At 42.4% G+C, this 24,341-nt stretch overlaps 4 protein-coding genes across 4 annotated transcripts in view; 3 read left to right on the top strand and 1 right to left on the bottom strand.

Annotated features, from left to right (window-relative positions):
• LOC133575685 (uncharacterized) overlaps positions 1 to 24,341 on the top strand; it is a 462,851-nt gene that overhangs the window by 55,797 nt on the left and 382,713 nt on the right. The window lies entirely within an intron of this gene.
• LOC133575760 (uncharacterized) overlaps positions 1 to 24,341 on the bottom strand; it is a 551,361-nt gene that overhangs the window by 287,081 nt on the left and 239,939 nt on the right. The gene's annotated exons all lie outside the window — the stretch shown is intronic.
• Positions 1 to 24,341, top strand: part of LOC133575681 (uncharacterized) — a 515,078-nt gene that overhangs the window by 401,486 nt on the left and 89,251 nt on the right. The gene's annotated exons all lie outside the window — the stretch shown is intronic.
• Positions 1,197 to 12,183, top strand: LOC140677481 (uncharacterized). The gene is made up of 3 exons (XM_072912119.1): positions 1,197 to 1,200; positions 5,290 to 5,508; positions 10,694 to 12,183. The coding sequence occupies exons 1-3, from the start codon at positions 1,197 to 1,199 to the stop codon at positions 12,052 to 12,054; spliced, it is 1,584 nt and encodes a 527-aa protein (XP_072768220.1). The 3' UTR covers positions 12,055 to 12,183.

Raw genomic sequence — 24,341 nt, 5'->3', positions numbered from 1 at the left:
ATCACGGTACACTCATACTTGCCAACCCTCCCGATTTTCCCGGGAGACTCCCGGATTTCAGTGCCCCTCCCGAAAATCTCCCGGGGCAACCTTTCTCCCGATTTCCACTCGGACAACAATATTAGGGGCGTGTCTTAAAGGCACTGCCTTTAGCGTCCTCTACAACCTGTCATCACGTACGCTTTTCCACCATACAAACAGCGTGCCGGCCCAGTCACATAACATAACACACACATAAGCTCGGGGAGGCGTGGCGAAGTTGGTAGAGTGGCCGTGCCAGCAATCGGAGGGTTGCTGGTTACTGGGGTTCAATCCCCACCTTCTACCATCCTAGTCACGTTCGTTGTGTCCTTGGGCAAGACACTTCACCCTTGCTCCTGATTTGTGCTGGTTAGCGCCTTGCATGGCAGCTCCCGCCATCAGTGTGTGAATGGGTGAATGTGGAAATACTGTCAAAGTGCTTTGAGTACCTTGAAGGTAGAAAAGCGCTATGCAAGTATAACCCATTTATCATTTATAAGTGAATGCAAGGCATACTTGGTCAACAGCCATACAGGTCACATTGAGGGTGGCCGTATAAACAACTTTAACACTGTTAGAGATATGCGCCACACTGTGAACCCACGCCAAACAAGACTGACAAACACATTTCGGGAGAACACCCGCACCGTAACACAACATAAACACAACAGAACAAATACCCAGAATCCCTTGCAGCACTAACTCTTCCGGGACGCTACAATATACACCCCCGCTACCACCAACCCCCCCCCCCCCCCAATCTCCCGAATTCGGAGGTCTCAAGGTTGGCAAGTATGCGGTACACATTCACTGCTACAAGAAAGCCTGAGCTTCTTTCAGTTGAATTATTTTATTTAACTCACACAGAAAGTATGCAGGAAGTAGCATTTAAAAGACAAAATTACTGCAAGAAAAGTATTTCAAATAAGATAAAAGCAAAAGGATTTGTCTATTCCCAGGTACGACCTGTAAAGTATTTTCAAAGCGGCTTTGAAGGAAGTAAGGGATTTCCACTCCTTTATGGCTATTGATAGGGAGTTCCACATTTTGGTGGTATAGCAGGCAAACAAATTAGAACTTTGTTTTGAGTGAAATTTGGGTGGAATGTGATTTGTACAACTACCTCTGTCTGGTGTTATAATGATGAATATATTTTGAAGTATCTAGACAGGTACATGGGTATTTTAGTGGTATGGTGCATCTTGTACACCAGACTTAGATACTTAGACTTATTTTTATTGTCATTCAAATTTGAACTTTACAGTACAGATAAGAACAACATTTTGTTGCATTAGCTCATGGTAGTGCAGGATAAAAGAGCAATAAGGTGCAGATATAAATAAATAGATTACCGTACAGATAAATATATTGCACTTTTGCATATGCATCCATGTTTATGGATGTATGTTATATTGTCTTTATATTCCAGCGAGTTAATCCATTTTTGAGGGGATTATTATGATGTGTTCAAGAGTCTTGCAGCCTGAGGGAAGAAGCTGTTACAGAAACTGGAGGTTCTGCTACGGAGGCTGCGGAACCTCTTTCTAGAGTCCCGCAGTGAAAACAGTCCTTGGTGGGGGTGGGAGGAGTCTCTGCAGATTTTCTGAGCCTTGGTCAGGCAGCGGCTTTTTGCGATCTTCTGGATAGGAGGAAGAGGAGTCCTGATGATCTTTTCCGCCGTCCTCACCACTCTCTGGAGAGACTTCCAGTCTGAGGCACTGCAGGTTCCAGTCCAGACAGAGATGCTGTTGGTCAGTAGGCTCTCTATAGTTCCTCTGTAGAATGTAGGGAGGGAGCTGTGCTCTTTTCGTCCGACGCAAAAAGTGCATGTGCTGCTGAGCTCTTTTTACAAGAGCTCCGGTATGTAGGGACCAGGTAGGGCTGGGCGATATTGGCTTTTATTAATATCTCAATATTTTTAGGCCATATTGCGATATACGATGTATATCTCGATATTTTGCCTTAGCCTTGAATGAACACTTGATGCATATAATAGGGTGCATTAAAGGAGTCATATTATTATTATTTTTCTATATTGAAAACACTTCCTTGTGGTCTACATAACATGTAATGGTGGTTCTCTGGTCAAAATGTTGCATAGATGATGTTTATGGGGCCATGTCCTTCGCTATGTAATAAGTTACTGCGGACGTTATCTCCTTGTGTTTGTGACTATGTTTTTCATATGGTGTTGATCTGTAAATGGAAGACATCAGGCTCATTTGTCAGTGCAGGTTGTTTCGGTATTTTTTTGGGTGTGGCACCGGCCGGAGATGTTAACGTGCGGAGTTTCAAGCACTTTTCATTCTCTCGCGGGTGACTTTTCAAATGAAAGAACAAATTAGTAGTGCTGCTACCAATGTTCCCTCTAATTGTTCATGTGTGTGAGCAAACACAAAAACTCCCTGAGCATTCAGTGGAGCACATGTGAGCAACATCACACGTGGCAATACCAGCAGCACACCTGTCTCAAACCAATCTTTTATAATAACACTCAAATGAGAGGAGTAATTTTCATGAGATAATTTTTTAATATTAGTGATTTGGCCCACTTGTAATGAAAATAAAATATATCTTGTTTTTCATAAGCTATGGATTAGTATTGTACAATATTTCTGGGTGAGGGTCCTGCTTTGGAAATCATTTGTACCCCTTTCAGAGATCACATTTAGTTCCCCTTAAACATCCTCATGTTGCACAATGAGATGTAAGCATAGGATGAAGTGTGCATTCCTGTAACTTTATCTGGTAACAGCATTCCATGATTAATATCAATACATTAACATTAAAGGGGAACATTATCACCAGACCTATGTAAGCGTCAATATATACCTTGATGTTACAGAAAAAAGACCATATATTTTTTTAACCTATTTCCGAACTCTAAATGGGTGAATTTTGGCGAATTAAACGCCTTTCTAATATTCGCTCTCGGAGCGATGACGTCACAACGTGGCGTCCCATCGGGAAGCAATCCGCCATTTTCTCAAACACCGAGTCAAATCAGCTCTGTTATTTTCCCGTTTTTCAACTGTTTTCCGTACCTTGGAGACATCATGCCTCGTCGGTGTGTTGTCGGAGGGTGTAACAACACAAACAGGGACGAATTCAAGTTGCACCAGTGGCCCAAAGATGCGAAAGTGGCAAGAAATTGGACGTTTGTTCCGCACACTTTACCGACGAAAGCTATGCTGCTGACATCAACTCCAAAACTGGACAGATCAGCTTTCAGGAAAAGAGCGCGGATGAGGGTATGTCTACAGAATATATTAATTGATGAAAATTGGGCTGTCTGCACTCTCAAAGTGCATGTTGTTGCCAAATGTATTTCATATGCTGTAAACCTAGTTCATAGTTGTTAGTTTCCTTTAATGCCAAACAAACACATACCAATCGTTGGTTAGAAGGCGATTGCCGAATTCGTCCTCGCTTTCTCCCGTGTCGCTGGCTGTCGTGTCGTTTTCGTCGGTTTCGCTTGCATACGGTTCAAACCGATGTGGCTCAATAGCTTCAGTTTCTTCTTCAATTTCGTTTTCGCTACCTGCCTCCACACTACAACCGTCCGTTTCAATACATTCGTAATCTGTTGAATCGCTTAAGCCACTGAAATCAGAGTCTGAATCCGAGCTAATGTCGGTATAGCTTGCTGTTCTTTCCGCCATGTTTGTTTGTGTCGGCATCACTATGTGACGTCACAGAAAAATGGACGGGTGTTTATAACGATGGTTAAAATCAGGCACTTTGAAGCTTTTTTTTAGGGATATTGCGTGATGGGTAAAATTTTGAAAAAAAACTTCGAAAAATATAATAAGCCACTGTGAACTGATTTTTAATGGTTAGCCCTCAGGTAAATTGAGTTTGAGACCTCCGTGTTAGAGTCTTAAGTGTATTTCTACACACCAGCAGGGCGATCCTACTATGTAAGAACAGAATTCGTCGGTTGAGTCTTTGACTACCTTAGTAGTCATTTTTTCACTGTAGAGATTAGCATCTACGATGCAGCCAAGATAGGTAATCTAATTTTAGTTTGTTATAATATTGTCACCCACTTTGACTGTGAAGTTATCTACTTTTCTGAAGTTAGGAATTGACCCAAAAACTTCCAAGTACCAGGGGCGAGTCTTAATTTGGCAGTTTGTCATTGAAAGCCTTGCTAGCGTAGGTTTTGAGGATTCTACTTTCGCTTGTTTTGTGGCCGTCATCCTCGGTTCTATGTTTTTTACAGGTACAGAAAATCATGGAATGATCACTTAAGCCCCATACTGTAGTTCCACTTTTGATCTTTGACTGGTCAGAAGTAACAACAAGGTTTATGATGGTTTAAAAGGACTCACTCACCCTGGTAGTTTGCTTAATGAGCTAAAAGTGAGGCAATGTTGGTGGCACAGCTTAGTGAAGGTTTTAAAAATGGGTGCATCCTTTCGGGACATATCTGTGTTCCAGTCCCCAAGAAGATGTAAACCTGTATCAACATGTTTACACAAAACTCACACAGTCACTAAATACATTTTATACTGTAATCAAGTCTAATTAAAGTTATAATTTCACTTCCTGATTCTGACCTACATGCATCAATAAGTGAAAGTAAACATTTATTTTCTAAAACCAAAATAGTCAACACTTGATTTATTAAAATAACACAAAGGTGACTGGCTTTCCTTCAGCGTGTCATAGATGGTCTCCAATTCCTAAAGAGGAATTGTTTATGGAGATACTCCATAAAACACAACATAGTAAAACATGTTTTGGTAAAAGTTCCTTTTGGCCCAGCCAACAAAATGACCACAAAAAAAGTATTTTGCATGATGACAAAAACATACCATGAATGTTTTTTTTATGTGATTTTGGAATTAGATTTTTTTTATTTCCATGATATTGAAGTTATGGTAATGACTGTATCATTACAAGATTATGGTTACGTTTAGAGATAAAGTTTAGGTGTAATAGACCGTATACAGAATCAAATATTTACACACTTTACATCAGTGAGTGTAAAGTTAAGAATGCCTCAATCAATGCTGCCTCGTACTTCTAAAAAACTTCTCAAATTGACCCCCATCAAATTTCCAAGTCTGTTTTTGTACTCACTTTTGAATATATTTTAGTGGCTGGGACAAAAGGAGGTATTTCCCGTGTTTTTATTGGTTGTTTTGCTACACACTTTTAACACAACACACAAAAGAACACAAATAATGTCAATGTGTTAACAGTGTCAGTCAAAAACTATTTCTATTCTCTCTTTATCTTATTTACTTATTTACCCAACAGACATCCAGAAGCCCCTTCACATTAAAGAGGAAAAGGGGGATCCACAGCCACCCCACATTAAAGAGGAAGAGGAGGAAGTGTTGATCACTCAGGAGGAAGAGTGTCTTCTAGGGCAGGAGGAGGATGATCTCACCAAGTTTCCACTGACTGTTGTCTCTGTGAAGACTGAAGAGCATGAAGACAAACCACCTGAGTCCTCACAGCTTCATCACAGTCCAGGTAAGCACATATCATTTTATTCTCAGGGCATTCAATCCATCACAACTGGACTGTTCACTTTGTCTTAGAAGACGTTTGTCCTCTCATCCAAGTAGGCTTCCTTAATCATTTGAATTTAGAGGGGAACTGCACTTTTTGGAGGAATTTGTTCTATCGTTCACAATCTTTACAAAAGACATGACGATGGATGTATATTTTTAAATAACATTCTAACTCATAAATGTAAATAAAAGTCCACTTGCAATGGAGCCAATGGGAGGTCCTCTATAACCATCCAAAAAGCGCCAACAATACTCCATTGGCATTTCGTGGCTTGAATACCAACCAAGTATTAGTGATATTGTTATTATATGTGCTAACGCAGACAAACTATTTATAGCTTGTGTGCCTATGTTGACATCACCGGCTGGTGAGCTCCTTCCTCGCCTCGGTGCCGGTGAAAGATTATTCCAGATCATGAATCATGCCTCTCACCTGGATAGTAGAAGGATGAGGACGTACTCTGACAAGTTGGTACCGTTTGACAGCCAATTTAGACCCGGTAATGGCGAACGACACAAAAAGACGCTTAGCTTCACCCGCCTTTTCCGTGCGACATTTATGAGTCATTCGTCATCTAAAAGGGAATATAACAAGATTCTATCAGCCTGCGTCATAGTGACAACAGACTTTGTACAGTAAGTGATGTTGTATAATGTTTGTTGGCTCTCAGGAAGTCTGCAGTGTGTAATATTCAGTGATGTTGTTAAAAAAAAGAAGAAGCAAACGTCGTGATGTGTTTTTGAAATGAATGAGCAAAAATACGTAAATATTACATCTTTTTTTTTAAATATGCCTGTTACTAAATGACATGTATACTTACTGTATGTACATAAAACCTTAATGGAGGTGTTTGGATGTTTTTAAGTTCTTTGTAGGCAGAATAGTGCGACTCTAATAGCCTCTATTGTAAGCAGACTTTTGATCGTGTTTATTTACTATTTAGAATGCATAAAAGAGAAAAAACATATGTGTTCTTGATAGGCAACATTTAAAAAAAGGTGCGGTTCCCCTTTAAGTGAAGTATGTTTACAGTCGCGATCAAAAGCAGAAGGCAAGACGTACACCATGCTGGACGTTCTTCGATCGAAGAACCTACGATGCATCACGCTCATGTGTCTTGTTTTGTGGTGAGTGGTACAGTTGCCATCAAAAGTTTGCATACACTTGTAAAGAACATAATGTCATGGCTGTCTTGAGTTTCCAATCATTTCTACAACTCTTATTTTTTTGTGATAGAGTGATTGGAGCACATACTTGTTGGTCACAAAAAACATTCATGAAGTTTGCTTCTTTTATGAATTTATTATGGGTCTACTGAAAGTGTGAGCAAATGTGCTGGGTCAAAAGTATACATACAGCAATGTTAATATTTGCTTACATGTCCCTTGGCAAGTTTCACTGCAATAAGGCGTTTTTGGTAGCCATCCACAAGCTTCTGCTTGAATTTTTGACCACTCCTCTTGACAAAATTGGTGCAGTTCGGCTAAATGTGTAGGTTTTCTGACATGGACTTGTTTCTTCAGCATTGTCCACACATTTAAGTCAGGACTTTGGGAAGGCCATTCTAAAACCTTAATTCTAGCCTGATTTAGCCTTTCCTTTACCACTTCTGATGTGTGTTTGGGGTCATTGTCCTGTTGGAACACCCAACTGTGCCCAAGACCCAACCTCCGGGCTGATGATTTTAGGTTGTCCGGAAGAATTTTGGAGGTAATCCTCATTTTCCATGTCCCATTTAAAACACCAGTTCCATTGGCAGCAAAACAGGCCCAGAGCATAATACCACCACCACCATGCTTGACAGTAGGAATGGTGTTCCTGGGATGAAAAGCCTCACCTTTTCTCCTCCAAACATTGCTGGGTATTGTGGCCAAACAGCTCAATTTTTGTTTCATCTGACATCACATGGACAAAGATAAGACCTTCTGGTGGAAAGTTCTGTGGTCAGATCTTATAGTGTTAGAACGATAGCAGAATATGAGGCGGAACTTTCTAGAACAAAAGAGGGGAACAATCAACTACTGGATGCTGTTTTCAAAAAACATCAAGTTGTGTTAGACGGAACAGGTTTGTTGACTTCTTACTCTCACATGTTTACTAACTTTATATTTGATTATTGACATGAAAATGACATTTGGAATATATAATATAATCACAATGACCAGTGGTGGAACAAGTGAGAGCTGGCCTGGGCGGGCCCCATGACGGGGCCCCCTATACCCAAATAATAAAGCTAATTCTAATATCATTTTACATCATACACATGCCTCTCTGGGTTTACCGCCAACAATCTTTATCCAGGTTTTAAATAGTTTGCTAGCCATTTTTGCCGAAATTAGAATTTTCCCGACTTCACCACAGCATCAGCCCGTTCACAGGATTTAGAAAAATTATCAAAGGGGATCTCTTTTAAAAAAAAAAAAAATTTTGCTTATCATTCGCAATCCTTATGTAAGACAATAACATGTTTTTCTTTTTTATGCATTCTAAGTCGTAAACAAATGTAATTCTAACAATGGAGTCAATGCCTCTTATTCCGCTCACTAAGCTCCCTAAATATCAATTAGTTGATCAATATAATATACCCAGAAGTCATTTTTTTAAAATGATATCCCTTTAAAACATGCTGTAAAAATGCATATCCTCTGGAAATATGCCTTATAATAGCCACAAACTGGAGGATACATTTTGAATTAGGATACAATAGACGAAAGCTATGCTACGACAGAGATGACAAGAATGTGTGGATATCCTGCGACACTCAAAGCAGATGCATTTCCAACGATAAAGTCAAAGAAATCTGCCACCAGACCCCCATTGAATCTGCCGGAGTGTGTGAGCAATTCAGGGACAAAGGACCTTGGTAGCACGGCAAGCAATGGCGGCAGTTTGTTCCCGCAGACGAGCGAGCTAAACCCCCTGGATGTCTTGGCTCACACCGTCCCTTATGCCACCGAAGATGATCAAGAGAAAAATATCGACCCTAGCTTCCCTGGCCTGCTGACATCAACTCCAAAACTGGACAAATCAGCTTTCAGGAAAAGAGAGCGGATGAGGGTATGTCTACAGAATATATTAATTGATGAAAATTGGGCTGTCTGCACTCTCAAAGTGCATGTTGTTGCCAAATGTATTTCATATGCTGTAAACCTAGTTCATAGTTGTTAGTTTCCTTTAATGCCAAACAAACACATACCAATCGTTGGTTAGAAGGCGATCGCCGAATTGGTCCTCGCTTTCTCCCGTGTCGCTGGCTGTCGTGTCGTTTTCGTCGGTTTCGCTTGCATACGGTTCAAACCGATATGGCTCAATAGCTTCAGTTTCTTCTTCAATTTCGTTTTCGCTACCTGCCTCCACACTACAACCATCCGTTTCAATACATGCCTAATCTGTTGAATCGCTTAAGCCGCTGAAATCCGAGTCTGAATCCGAGCTAATGTCGCTATAGCTTGCTGTTCTATGCGCCATGTTTGTTTGTGTTGGCATCACTATGTGACGTCACAGGAAAATGGACGGGTGTATATAACGATGGTTAAAATCAGGCACTTTGAAGCTTTTTTTAGGGATATTGCGTGATGTGTAAAATTTTGAAAAAAACTTCGAAAAATATAATAAGCCACTGGGAACTGATTTTTAATGGTTTTAACCCTTCTGAAATTGTGATAATGTTCCCCTTTAAGGTAAGCAAGTTATCTTTTGAAGGAGTAGTCAGTAATCTGATTACTTCTTCCCAGATTAACTGTGGCGACGCTATCTAAATGAAAGCAAAATAGATGTTTTTCGGCCAACATGTTGACTGTGCTCATGCTTTTTTAGAGCAGACATGTCTCTAAAGATGAATGTGAAAATGACAGTAATTATTGTCCACCAGCAGGAGGAGCTCATCACTAGTACTACTGCGTGGAGGCTGGCATGTGGTACATTATTTACTGTGTGTGTATGACTTATTCAGAGGGAGAACAGCACACTTTCACATATGGCGTCTACCGTTAAGGATTGCAGGAATGACTTTTAGGATGTTTTGATGATAAGGTGGATTGGACGTTGGCCTGGGAAGGCATTCCCCTGAAGGTCTATGACAGTAAACTGTCACATTCAATCTGACAGTAGTTTAAACATAACTCATAAACGACACATGCAAAATGGCTAATAAACCTGGAGAAATGTATCTTTGTTAGTTTTACTAGAATAATGATCTTTTGTATAGTTTGCAAAGACACAAGTTAGTTTTTTTTTACTCAATATGACGGTATAACTGTCAAACTAAATATAAAAGTTATATAAACATAACTCCAAAACAAAACTCGAAAACCAAACATGCAATCCGTCTAAAAATGCCTGTAATATTGAATATATGTGAGTTTTATCAGAAAAACCTACTCAGTGGCCTAGTGGTTAGAGTGTCCGCCCTGAGATCGGTAGGTTGTGGGTTCAAACCCCGGCCGAGTCATACCAAAGACTATAAAAATGGGACCCATTACCTCCCTGCTTGGCACTCAGTATCAAGGGTTGGAATTGGGGGTTAAATCACCAAAAATTATTCCCGGGCGCGGCCACCGCTGCTGCCCACTGCTCCCCTCACCTCCCAGGGGGTGATCAAGGGTGATGGGTCAAATACAGAGAATAATTTCGCCACACCTAGTGTGTGTGTGACAATCATTGGTACTTTAACTTTAACTTTAATCAGGTATTTTGGTAAGGTTTACAAATACAAAAAATAGGTTTTACTCATAATGACAGTATAACTGCCACACACATTATGACAGTTATTTAAATATAACTCCTAAACCAATCATGCTAAATGGCTAATAATGCCTGGAGAAATGTATCTATGTGAGTTTTACTGGGAAAAAAATAATTCGTAAGGTTTATAAAGACACAAGTTAGTTTCTTTTTACACAATATGATGGTATAACTGTCATACTAAATATGAAAGTTATATAAACATAACTCCAAAACCAAACATGCATTATGTCTAAAAATGCATGCAATATTGTATCTATGTGAGTTTTCATGTGTCAGCTGGAAGTACCCTGAATGCTGTGAGGGGAAACTGATGAGATTGTTGGTGCAGGACAATGTCTCATGTGACTGAGCAAAGCTGGGATTTTCTAAAGAATGTTTGTTTTCTCGTGTCCCGCAGACGTCAAAGAAGAACTTCTACCTCATGAGCAGGAGGAGGAACCACAGTCCCCCCACATACATGAGGAAGAAGAGGTACCACAGACCCATAGTGTTAGACTGACCCTTCACATTAAAGGGCAAGCGGAGGACCCACTGATCTTACACATCAAAAATGAAGAGGAGGACCCACTGACCCCTCGTTATAAGGAGCTACAGAATGGGCTGACCCCTCACATTAAAAAGGAAGAGGATGACCCACTGACCCCTCACTTTAAGGAGGAAGAGGAGGACCAAGAGCCGCTGCACATTAAAGAGGAAGAGGAGGAACACAGCATCAGTCAGGAGGGAGAGCATATTGAAGGACTGGTGGAGTTCCCAGTGACTGGTGTCCCTGTGAAGAGTGAAGATGATGAGGTCAAAGGTAAAAGTGAGGAGAAGAGCAGCAGCTCAACACAACACATGACAACAGAAGCTGATGGAGACCACTGTGGAGGATCACAAGCAGACAAGCTCTTAGCTCCACTATCAGATAGTGAGGACACAACGTCACACTCTCCTGACACTGATGATGAAGACTCTAAAGATGATAAGACATGTCACACTGACAACACTCACTTCAAATGTTCTCACTGTGACAAAACCTTCAAAAACCATTGTTATCTGAAAAGACACATGAGAATACACACCGGAGAAAAACCTTTTATCTGTTCAATCTGTAGTAAAGGTTTTGTTCTAGGTCAACATTTGAAAGTACACATGAGAACACACACTGGAGAAAAACCTTTTATCTGTTCAATATGCGGTAAAGGTTTTACACACAGTCAGAGTTTGAAAAAACACACAATGTCACACACTGGAGAAAAATCTTTTATATGTTTAATCTGTAGTAAAGGTTTTGTACTAAGTCATAATTTGAAAGTACACATGAGAACACACACTGGTGAAAAACCTTTTTCATGTTCAATCTGTGGTAAAGGTTTTACACAAAATTCATACATGGAAAAACACAGAAGAATACACACTGGAGAAAAACCTTTTTCCTGTTCAACCTGTGGTAAAGGTTTTACACGAAGTCGGTGCTTGAAAGTACACATGAAAACACACACTGGAGAGAAACCTTTCATATGTTCAATCTGTGGCAAATGTTTTGCACAAAGTAACATTTTGAAAGTACACATGAGAACACACACTGGTGAAAAACCTTTCTCCTGTTCAATCTGCAACAGATGCTTTTGTGACCCATCAAACCTTGTAGCACACATGAGAAGACACACAGGAGAGAAAGTGTTGAGTTGCAGTGTGTGTGGTGAAAGATTCTCTTATAAGTACCAGCTTGACAAACACCCGTGTGCTGGTGAGAACAGCAGCAGCAGGATTTGAAATAAACTGTCAAGACTTTAATTTGGACTTTCTAACAACATCAGCACATATAACATGTGTGACATTGTTGTTTGTGTAACAATCTTTTTGGTATGCTTCTACATTTGTATATTAAATATTTTATATTAGTGCTTTTTTTTCAGTCAAGTACATGCATTAATGTGCAACATTGCGTACTTTTACAAACCCTGTTTCCATATGAGTTGGAAAATTGTGTAAGATGTAAATATAAACGGAATACAATGATTTGCAAATCCGTTTCAACCCATATTCAATTGAACGCACTACAAAGACAACATATTTGATGTTCAAACTCATTTTTTTAAATTTTTTTTGCAAATAATAATTAACTTAGAATTTCATGGCTGCAACACGTGCCAAAGTAGTTGGGAAAGGGCATGTTCACCACTGTGTTACATGGCCTTTCCTTTTAACAACACTCAGTAAACGTTTGGGAACTGAGGAGACACATTTTTGAAGCTTCTCAGATGGAATTCTTTCCCATTCTTGCTTGATGTACAGCTTAAGTTGTTCAACAGTCCGGGGGTCTCTGTTGTGCTATTTTAGGCTTCATAATGCGCCACACATTTTCAATGGGAGACAGGTCTGGACTACAGGCAGGCCAGTCTAGTACCCGCACTCCTTTACTATGAAGCCACGTTGATGTAACACGTGGCTTGGCATTGTCTTGCTGAAATAAGCAGGGGCGTCCATGGTAACGTTGCTTGGATGGCAACATATGTTGCTCCAAAACCTGTATGTACCTTTCAGCATTAATAGCGCCTTCACAGATGTGTAAGTTACCCATGTCTTGGGCACTAATACACCCCCATACCATCACACATGCTGGCTTTTCAACTTTGCGCCTATAACAATCCGGATGGTTCTTTTCCTCTCTGGTCCGGAGGACACGACGTCCACAGTTTCCAAACATGTGGACTCGTCAGACCACAGAACACTTTTCTACTTTGTATCAATCCATCTTAGATGAGCTCAGGCCCAGCGAAGCCGACGGCGTTTCTGGGTGTTGTTGATAAAACGGTTTTCGCCTTGCATAGCAGAGTTTTAACTTTCACTTACAGATGTAGCGACCAACTGTAGTTACTGACAGTGGGTTTCTAAAGTGTTCCTGAGCGCATGTGGTGATATCCTTTACACACTGATGTGTCTTGTTGATGCAGTACAGCCTGAGGGATCGAAGGTCACGGGCTTAGCTGCTTACATGCAGTGATTTTTCCAGATTCTCTGAACCCTTTGATGATATTACGGACCGTAGATGGTGAAATCCCTCAATTCATTGCAATAGCTGGTTGAGAAAGGTTTTTCTTAAACTGTTCAACAATTTGCCCACGCATTTGTTTTTGGTGACCCTCGCCCCATCCTTGTTTGTGAATGACTGAGCATTTCATGGAATCTACTTTTATACCCAATCATGGCACCCACCTGTTCCCAATTTGCCTGTTCACCTGTGGGATGTTCCAAATAAGTGTTTGATGAGCATTCCTCAACTTTATCAGTATTTATCGCCACCTTTCCTAACTTCTTTGTCACGTGTTGCTGGCATCAAATTCTAAAGTTAATGATAATTTGCACAAAAAAAAAATGTTTATCAGTTTGAACATCAAATATATATATATCAAATATTCAACTGAATATGGGTTGAAAAGGATTTGCAAATCATTGTATTCCGTTTATATTTACATCTAACACAATTTTCCAACTCATATGGAAACAGGGTTTGTATTAAACATTGAACAGAACAATGACTGAAAAGGTGAGAGTAAACAGTACAATACATATTTTACATACAATGAACATTTTATGTGTATATATATTTATAAGACAATTTTAGACTTATTCATAAGTGTTTTTATAGGTGTTTGAAATATGGAATTGGTACATATTTTTATTTCAAATTGTTAATGATCCTATAGATTAGATTATTTACTGGTTCACATCTGAAACATCTTCTGGATCACTTCAGGAAGCATGTTTTTATTTATTTTATACATCATTTGAACAGTTGTCATTCATAAAATTTTAAAATGTTTGACTTTATGAATCATTTGTTGGGTCTCTATAATCCATATTATTAATTATCTTTTTTACTCTATTTCGTAATATGATGATTGTGTTGTGATTGTTTTATATGTATGTCCCCAGACCGCTCTGGCTGCAGTGCCCTCTGCTGGTTGTTCAGGGGAGTGTGTAGGTCACATTTATTTGTGCATTTGGTTTGTGGGAGGAATGTCTCATCGACACAAAAGCAAAAAAGCAGTCCACATATGCAAATTCAATACAAATTAAAAATCAAGCATATTTTTATTCAAATCTCAAAAAAATATTTACAGATATACGTTGATACATATTCTTGATTTATTTGTATGTCACATTTTTATATTTATAAATGTAATTTGTACATATTTTCAAATCGCAAAAATATATTTACATATATATTAAGTTGTTTATTTATACAAATAATTTATTTATTTATATATCACATTTGTATTTGTATATTTATTAATATATGGATATGTATTATCAGCACCTCGAAGTCCGAGTCCATGGTTCTCGCCCGGAAAAGGGTGGAATGCCATCTCCGGGTTGGAGAGGAGATCTTGCCCCAAGTGGAGGAGTTCAAGTACCTCGGAGTCTTGTTCACGAGTGAGGGAAGAGTGGATCGTGAGATCGACAGGCGGATCGGTGCGGCGTCTTCAGTAATGCGGACGCTGTATCGATCCGTTGTGGTGAAGAAGGAGCTGAGCCGGAAGGCAAAGCTCTCGATCTCCCGGTCGATCTACGTTCCCGTCCTCACCTATGGTCATGAGCTTTGGGTTATGACCGAAAGGACAAGATCACGGGTACAAGCGGCCGAAATGAGTTTCCTCCGCCGGGTGGCAGGGCTCTCCCTTAGAGATAGGGTGAGAAGCTCTGTCATCCGGGAGGAGCTCAAAGTAAAGCCGCTGCTCCTCCACATCGAGAGGAGCCAGATGAGGTGGTTCGGGCATCTGGTCAGGATGCCACCCGATCGCCTCCCTCGGGAGGTGTTTAGGGCACGTCCGACCGGTAGGAGGCCACGGGGAAGACCCAGGACACGTTGGGAAGACTATGTCTCCCGGCTGGCCTGGAAACGCCTCGGGATCCCCCAAGAGGAGCTGGACGAAGTGGCTGGGGAGAGGGAAGTCTGGGCTTCCCTGCTTAGGCTGCTGCCCCCGCGACCCGACCTCGGATAAGCGGAAGAAGATGGATGGATATGTATTAATATATTGATATATATAAGTTGATGTGAGACAATTCTACTTCCATAGCAGCTGGTTAGCTTAGCTTGTTAGCTGCTAACAATGAACAAGGGCACAAGAGCCAAGGTGGTAACCCCAGATGGCATGGAGTTTGAAATCCTGGCAGAGGTGCAGCAGGGAGACTCTCGCCCCCTTCCTCTTTATCATAGCTCTGGACTACGCGCTCAGGAAAGTCATCAACGGGCGAGAGCAGGAGCTTGGCTTCACAATTACACCAAGAAGGTCTAGAAGAACCCCTGCTGTAGCCCTGGCAGACCTAGACTATGCAGATGACATCTGCCTGTTGGCTGAAAGCGTGGAGCAGGCACAGGAACTCCTGAACAGAGTGGAGGTGGAATGTGCCAGGGTTGGCCTCAGATTGAACGCAAAGAAGACTGAGGTAATCACCTATAACCCACACATGGACCACCCGCCAATAACAACATCAGATGGCAACGCTCTGCGAGAGATTAATTACTTGAAATTCTTGGGTTTCTGAATGAACTCCACAGAACAAGACCTTAAGGTCAGGAAGGCACTAGCGTGGAGGGTCCTGAACAGTATGTCAAGAGTGTGGTGCTCGAATCTCCCCCGACACATAAAGCTGAGTCTATTCCACGCCACTGTGGAGTCTGTCCTCCTGTATGGCTGCCACAGACATCGGGTGCTCCCAGCCAGCAGGCTGGTCCTATGGGAACCAACGCACGGGCATCGATCGCGAGGACGTCCCACGCTAACTTACTTGGACATCCTGGAGAAAGATGCGGGAGCTGAAAACTCTACGGAGCTGGCCAGGTGTATGGAGAACCGGAATGATTGGAGACTCCGATGGAAGCTCGTCTGAGGACGACTGAGAGAGAGGAGAGCAGCTTCCGAGATGTGCTCCTCGAGTCTATTGAGCATGATCTTTGCCAGCACTTTCCCTGCGGTGGAAAGAAGGGAAATTCCATGGCTGTTCCCACAGGCTGCTTGTCACCTTTGTTCTTGTAGATGACCACAATGTTGGCATCCTTCCAGTCCTGTGGGAGGGTCTCATGTTCCCACATGCGTGAAATGAAGAAGTGCAGGCGACGTGTAAGAAGATATCCGCCATGCTTAAAAACCTGCTGGGATGTCAAGGTGCATGATTGGAGGCAGGTCTGGGAGTCCATCCAGGATGTGGAGGTCAACAGGATTGGTGTGGTTGCGGAGAGTCTCAAAGTGATTTGCCCAACGGCCAAGGATCTCGTGACGGTCCTTTTAAAAAAGTGATTCCATCAGCTGAGCAGACAGGGGCAAGTGTCCGCTTCTTTGGGCCATATAGGGCTTTGATGCCATCATAAAAGCCCTGGGTGTTGTTGCAGTCTGCAAGGTTCGGGACCTTGTTAGCCTTCTGCACCAAGCGCCACTGAGGCTGCGCTATGGATGGCATCGCGCAGAGATGGCCAGTCAGTGGATTCCTCAGAGATCTGATCAAGGTTGCTTGCAAGGTGCTGTCGGAGGTTGCCTATGGTGGTGGAGCTGTTTAGTGCTGTGCAGTTGAGTTTCCGGTTTGGGGCTGTCCTTGGACGACGGGGTTGGATGGTCATGAGGAGTTTGGTCCTGACCATGAGGTGATCGGTCCAGCACTGGGCTCCGCGCATGACTCTGGTGGAAAGAACATCCCGTTTGTCTCTTTGCCGGACAATTACGTAGTCCAGGCCAGTGCTTTGAGCGGGGGTGTTGTCAGGTTGTTTGGAGCCGAAGCCCATTAGTGTTCATTTTCCCCACTCCGTGTTGGCCAATAACTGCCTTCCGAACCAGGTGTTCTGTGCCCACTCTTTCATTGAAATCTCCCAGGAGAATGACTTTATCTGTTGCTGGAGTTTTCTGTATGATGGAGTCATGTTCCAGGTAGAAGGACTCTTTGATGCCGTGTTCGGCATCCAGAGTTGGTGCGTAAGCACTAATGAGGGTGGTGAAGCGTCCCTTTTGTGAGGAGAATCCGCCATGTCATCAGTCTTTCATTGATGCCGATGGGAGATTCTGGGATGCGCTGCAGCAGTTGGGACTTCACAGCAAAGCCAACTCCATGGTTGTGGCGAGTGCCTTCAGTGACCCCTTTGCAGAAGAAGGTGTAGCCTTGTAGACTGGTTTTGCTGAGTGCTACAATATCGATGTTGTACTTTGCGAGCTCCAGGGCCACAAGTGCTGTCCTACGGTAGAGCCTCTCAGTTGTTTCGGCCAAGTCCAATAGTGTGCGGACATTCCACGAAGCGATGCGTAGGTTGCTATATTTTTTCTTGTTTTTTTCCGATCGCAAGGGGGATACTCCGACAGCTTACCCTCCGGAGTAGGACAAGCAGACACCTTTTGGACCACCATTAATTACCTTGAAATAGATTTCTCCTCAACTTTCTCTCCTTAGTTTTGCCAAGAAGAAGAAGATAATGAAACACACACACACACACACACACACACACACACACACACACACACACACACACACACACACACACACACACACACACACACACACACACACGCACACACACAGCCTTATTGACAATAACAAAATAAAAACAAAAAATAGCAGGGCACTGAGGATTTGAGGAAAAATGCCACATTTGAGTCGTCCACACTGGAGAATAATTAAGATTAAAGGCATCCAAAAAAATTGTATGAAACATATGACAAAATATATGTCCATCCATCTTCTTCCGCTTATCCGAGGTCGGGTCGCGGGGGCAGCAGCCTAAGCAGGTAAGCCCAGACTTCCCTCTCCCCAGCCACTTTGTCCAGCTCTTCCTGTGGGACCCCGAGGCGTTCCCAGGCCAGCCGGGAGACATAGTCTTCCCAACGTGTCCTGGGTCTTCCCCGCGGCCTCCTACCGGTCGGACGTGCCCTAAACACCTCCATAGGGAGGCGTTCGGGTGCCACCTCATCTGGCTCCTCTCGATGAGGAGGAGCAGAGGCTTTCCTTTGAGCTCCCCCCGGATGACAGAGCTTCTCACCCTATCTCTAAGGGAGAGCCCCGCCACCCGGCGGAGGAAACTAATTTCAGCCGCTTGTACCCGTGATCTTGTCCTTTCGGTCATGACCCAAAGCTCATGACCATAGGTGAGGATGGGAACGTAGATCGACCAGTAAATCGAGAGCTTTGCCTTCCGGCTCAGCTCCTTCTTCACCACAACGGATCCATACAGCGTCCGCATTACTGAAGACGCCGCACTGATCCGCCTGTCGATCTCACGATCCACTCTTCCCCCACTCGTGAACAAGACTCCGAGGTACTTGAACTCCTACACTTGGGGCAAGATCACCTCCCCAACCCGGAGATGGCACTCCACCCTTTTCCGGGAGAGAACCATGGACTCGGACTTGGAGGTGCTGATTCCCATCCCAGTCGCTTCACACTCGGCTGCGAGCCGATCCAGTGAGAGCTGAAGATCTTGGCCAGAGGAAGCCATTAGGACCACATCATCTGCAAATAGCAGAGACCTAATCCTGCAGCCACCAAACCAGATACCCTCAACGCCCTGACTGCGCCTAGAAATTCTGTCCATAAAGGTCATGAACAGAATCGGTGACAAAGGGCAGCCTTGGCGGAGTCCAACCCTCACTGGAAACGTGTCCGACTTACTGCCGGCAATGCGGACCAAGTTCTGACACTGATTATACAGGGAGCGAACCGCCACAATAAGACAGTCCGTTACCCCATACTCCTTGAGCACTCCCCGCAGGACTTCCCGGGGTACACGGTCAAATGCCTTCTCCAAGTCCAAAAAACACATGTAGACTGGTTGGGCAAACTCCCATGCACCCTCAAGGACCCTGCCGAGAGTATAGAGCTGGTCCACAGTTCCACGACCAGGACGAAAACTACACTGTTCCTCCTGAATATCTGAATTTGACCTATTTGGGTTAAAAATATTTTTTGCAAACCAGTAATTATAGTCTGCAAATTATGTATTGTTGTTGTTGAGTGTCGGTGCTGTCTAGAGCTCGGCAGAGTAACCCTGTAATACTCTTCCATATCAGTAGGTGGAAGCCGGTGCTAATTGCTTTGTAGATGTCGGAAACAGCGGGAGGCAGGGTGCAGGTAAAATTGTGTCTAATGCTTAAACCAAAAATAAACAAAAGATGAGTGCCCCTAAGAAAAGGCATTGAAGCTTAGAGAAGGCTATGCAGAACAGAACTAAAACTGAACTGGCTGCAGAGTAAACAAAAACGACAGCAAATACTTATTGTGGAGCAAAGACGGCGTCCACAAAGTACAACCGAACATGACAATCAACAATGTCCCCACAAATAAGGATAACAACAACTTAAATAGTCTTAATTGCTAAAACTAAGTTGATGTGGGAAATATTGCTCAAAGGAAGACATGAAACTGCTCCACGGGGGTGTGGTTGGGGGCGTGGTTATTCACCAAGTCAAGTATTTCTCATATATATATATATATATATATATATATATATATATAAGAAATACTTGACTTTCAGGGAATTCTAGCTATATACGTATATATATTTATTTTATTATACAGTATATACATATATATATATATATATATATGTATATATATATATATATATACCGTATTTTCCGCACTATAAGGCGCACCGGATTATTAGCCGCACCTTCTATGAATTACATATTTCATAATTTTGTCCACCAATAAGCCGCCCCGGACTAAAAGCCGCGCCTACGCTGCGCTAAAGTGAATGTCAAAAAAACGCTGCGCTAAAGTGAATGTCAAAAAAACAGTCAGATAGTTCAGTCAAACTTTAATAATATATTGAAAACCAGCGTTCTAACAACTCTGTCCCAAAATGTACGCAAATGTGCAATCACAAACATAGTAAAATTCAAAATGGTGTAGAACAATAGCAACATAATGTTGCTCGAACGTTAATGTCACAACACACAAAATAAACATAGCGCTCACCTTCTGAAGTTATTCTTCATTCGTAAATCCTTCGAATTCTTCGTCTTCGGTGTCCGAATTGAAAAGTTGGGCGAATACGGGATCCAAAATGGCCGGTTCCGTCTCGTCGAAGTCACCGGAGTCAGTGTCACTGTTGTTGTGCAGCAGTTCTGTGAATCCTGCCTTCCGGAAAGGTCGGACCACAGTTGTGACCGAAACTATCTGCCCAGGCATTTACGATCCACTGGCAGATGTTGGCGTATGTCGACCGGCGCTATCTGCCCGTCTTAGTGAAGGTGTGTTCGCCTTCGGAGCTGTGTGAAAAAAGCCACCCGGCCTCTTCGCGTAAACTTCCCTTAACCACTCGCTCATCTTTTCTTCATCCATCCATCCCTTCGAGTTAGCTTTTATGATGACGCCGGCTGGAAAGGTCTCTTTTGGATGGGTGGAAGTTAGCATGGCAAGCTAGAACCACAGTGAAGGATGACTCCTCATTCCCTGTGGTGCGAATATTCACCGTACGTGCTCCCGTTCCACAGTGCAGTTCACAGGAATATCAGTTGCTGTGAAATACGGTAGTAATCCGTGTGCGGATGGAGAGATTGCGTCTTTTTATGAACCGGATCCTTGTCGCGTAGTAGGAGCCATTTTGTGGTCTTTACAGATGTAAACAGGAAATGAAACGTACGGTGATATCCGCGCGTTTTTTCTTCTTCTTCCGGGGGCGGGTGAAGCGCTTCCTGTTCTATGGGGGCGGGTGAAGCGCTTCCTGTTCTATGGGGGCGAGTGCTTTCCTTGGCGGTTGCTTGCGTAGAAGAAGAAGCGCTTCCTGTTCTACCGGGAAAAAAGATGGCGGCTGTTTACCGAAGTTGCGAGACCGAAACTTTATGAAAATGAATCGTAATAAAGCGCACCGGGTTATTAGGCGCACTGTCAGCTTTTGAGAAAAATTGTGGTTTTTAGGTGCGCCTTATAGTGCGGAAAATACGGTATATATATATATATATATAGATAAATAAAAGAAATACTTGAATTTCAGTGTTCATTTATTTACATATATACACACACATAACACTCATCTACTCATTGTTGAGTTAAGGGTTGAATTGTCCATCCTTGTTCTATTCTCTGTCACTATTTTTCTAACCATGCTGAACACCCTCTCTGATGATGCATTGCTGTGTGGCACGCACAAAAGTGCTTTCATCAAATGCACTAGAGTCTGGAATCTTCCATCTATACCTAGCATGGCCCAAAACCGGTCAATCTTTGTTTCCTGAGGAAGATCTTCGCTGCCAAGCACTTGGTAGTCCACTACTTCTTCCCGGAGGCTATCCAGCTGCGGCTTGGAACTTACAAGCGTATTTCTTCATCTTACTCGTCGTCGTTGGCGTCGCCACAGCTGTATCTTCCTCGTTCTTCTGCTTCGTCTCCTTGTTGTGTGCGCAGTTGTGCACTGCACTCTCTAAAAGCCGTAGATGTTATTGTCACATATGCATGTACACTAGATGGCAGTATTGTCCTGTTTAAGAGTGTCACAACATTGCGGTTTACGGCAGACGAACTGCTTTACGGTAGACGAAAACGTGACTGCTGTTGTTGTGTGTTGTTTCCACGCTGGGAGGACGTTAATGAAACTGCCTAACAATAAACCCACATAAGAAACCAAGAACTCGCCCTCGATCATTCTACAGTTATAACGTGATTGGGCAGGCACGCTGTTTATATTGTGAGAAAGCGGACGTGATAAGAAGGCTAACCTCACTCAGGTCCGCATGGAGCTGGAGGGGGCGTGGCCTCCAGCTCCGCCTGAATTTTGGGAGATTTTTGGGAGAAAATTTGTCCCGGGAGGTTTTCGGGAGAGGCGCTGAATTTCGGGAGTCTCTCGGATTGGCAAGTATGGGTCTAAAACACTCTCAATAGCCTACATTTACTGTCCCTACTGTGTGTAAAGAGCTGGACCGGAGGTCCTTTTCTTTTAGAGCCCCCTTTGACTGGAATCATCTGCCTGTCTCTCTGAGGTCTTTATCAACCATTGGTCTTTTTAAAAATGTCTCTTTTTGTTTATCTTAAAACTGAATGCCACTGTATGTAGTATGTCCTTGGTTGGAATTTAATTACTGCATTATATGTTATTCTATTGTAAATATTGTACATTCTGAGAGAGTTGTGTGAGCTGAGAGTTATCTGAGCAAAACTGTCTTTAATGATTGTCTGTAATTGCTTGTTGTGTAACTTGTCCGGTGGTGTACTGCATTGTGTTCATTTTAAGTGTCGTTGGTCCCCCTCGAAAACGAGATGCTGCATCTCAAGGGGTTTTCCATTAATAAATTCAAATACTACTGTTGTCATCTTGCAGTACACAAGTTTATCTTAGGTGTGACTGCCATCTACAGGTAAGACTTATCATTACAACAAGTTCACATGAAACAATAAGTTATATGTTAATAACTAAAGTAGCATTACGAGAACTAAAGTGTTATCAATTAAAAAAACATTCTACAAACCCCGTTTCCATATGAGTTGGGAAATTATGTTAGATGTAAATATAAACGGAATACAATGATTTGCAAATAATTTTCAACCCATATTCAATTGAATGCACTACAAAGACAACATATTTGAAGTTCAAACTCATAAACTTTATTTTTTTTTGCAAATAATAATTAACTCAGAATTCCATGGCTGCAACACGTGCCAAAGTAGTTGGGAAAAGGCATGTTCACCACTGTGTTACATCACCTTTTCTTTTAACAACACCCAATAAACGATTGGGAACTGAGGAAACTAATTGTTGAAGCTTTGAAAGTGGAATTCTTTCCCATTCTTGATTTATGTAGAGCTTAAGTCGGGGTCTCCGCTGTCGTATTTTACGCTTCATAACGCGCCACACATTTTCGATGGGAGACAGGTCTGGACCGCAGGCGGGCCAGGAAAGTACCCGCACTCTTTTTTTACGAAGCCACGCTGTTGTAACACGTGCTGAAAGTGGCTTGGCATTGTCTTGCTAAAATAAGCAGAGCATCCATGAAAAAGACGGCGCTTTGATGGCAGCATATGTTGTACCTTTCAGCATTAATGGTGCCTTCACAGATGTGTAAGTTACCCATGCCTTGGGCACTAATACACCCCCATACCATCACAGATGCTGGCTTTTGAACTTTGCGTCGATAACAGTCAGGATGGTTCGCTTCCCCTTTGGTCCAAAAAGACACAATGTCGAATATTTCCAAAAACAATTTGAAATGTGGACTCGTCAGACCACAGAACACTTTTCCACTTTGCATCAGTCCATCTTAGATGATCTCGGCCCCAGAGAAGCCGGCGACGTTTCTGGATGTTGTTGATAAATGGCTTTGAATTGGCTAATGAAAACAAAAGACTTGCACAAAGGCAAAAGACTATGAACAAAAAACAAAAACTTACTTGGCATGGAACTGTGAACATGGCATGAAGAAGAGTGATCATAAAGTGTGATGTCGCCAGGGAGACTTCCTGGCGACAATGGGTTTAAATAATAGTGACATGATTAAAGACAGGTGCGTGAGTCGTGAGGGCAGGTGAAAACTAATGGGTAACCATGGAAACAAGACAAGGGAGTGAAAAGCAGGAACTAAAAAGAGTCCAAAACCAAGCAGAACATAACTTAAACAAAACATGATCACACAGACATGACAATAACAGAAATAAGGTTCTGTTGGGTACCAGCACATGTTGGACTGGAGGGGAACAAGGAAGCAGACAGAATAGCCAAAAAAGCAACTAACAGGACATGAATACTGAATGTAACATTCGGCAAAAGGAGAAGTGAAGGAAGATTTAGAAAAAGAAAAACATGAAGAAATGGCAACAGAGGTGATTAGAAATATTCTAACATACAGAAATGTATTAATGCACGGGAGATGAAGAGGAAGAATAGAAGGGAAGAGGTGGTGTTGAGTAGATAATCAATCAATCAATCAATGTTTATATATATAGTCCTAAATCCCAAGTGTCTCAAAGGGCTGCCCAAGCCACAATGACAGCCTCGGTACAGATCCCACATAAGGGCAAGGAAAAACTCAAACCCAGTGGGATGTCAGTGAGAATGACAATGAAAAACCTTGGAGAGGACCGCAGAT

Source organism: Nerophis lumbriciformis, linkage group LG33 (assembly GCF_033978685.3).
Source record: "Nerophis lumbriciformis linkage group LG33, RoL_Nlum_v2.1, whole genome shotgun sequence".
Taxonomy (NCBI): domain Eukaryota; kingdom Metazoa; phylum Chordata; class Actinopteri; order Syngnathiformes; family Syngnathidae; genus Nerophis; species Nerophis lumbriciformis.
The sequence above is the reverse complement of the archived record's forward strand: the minus strand, read 5'-3'. Positions and strand labels throughout refer to the sequence as shown.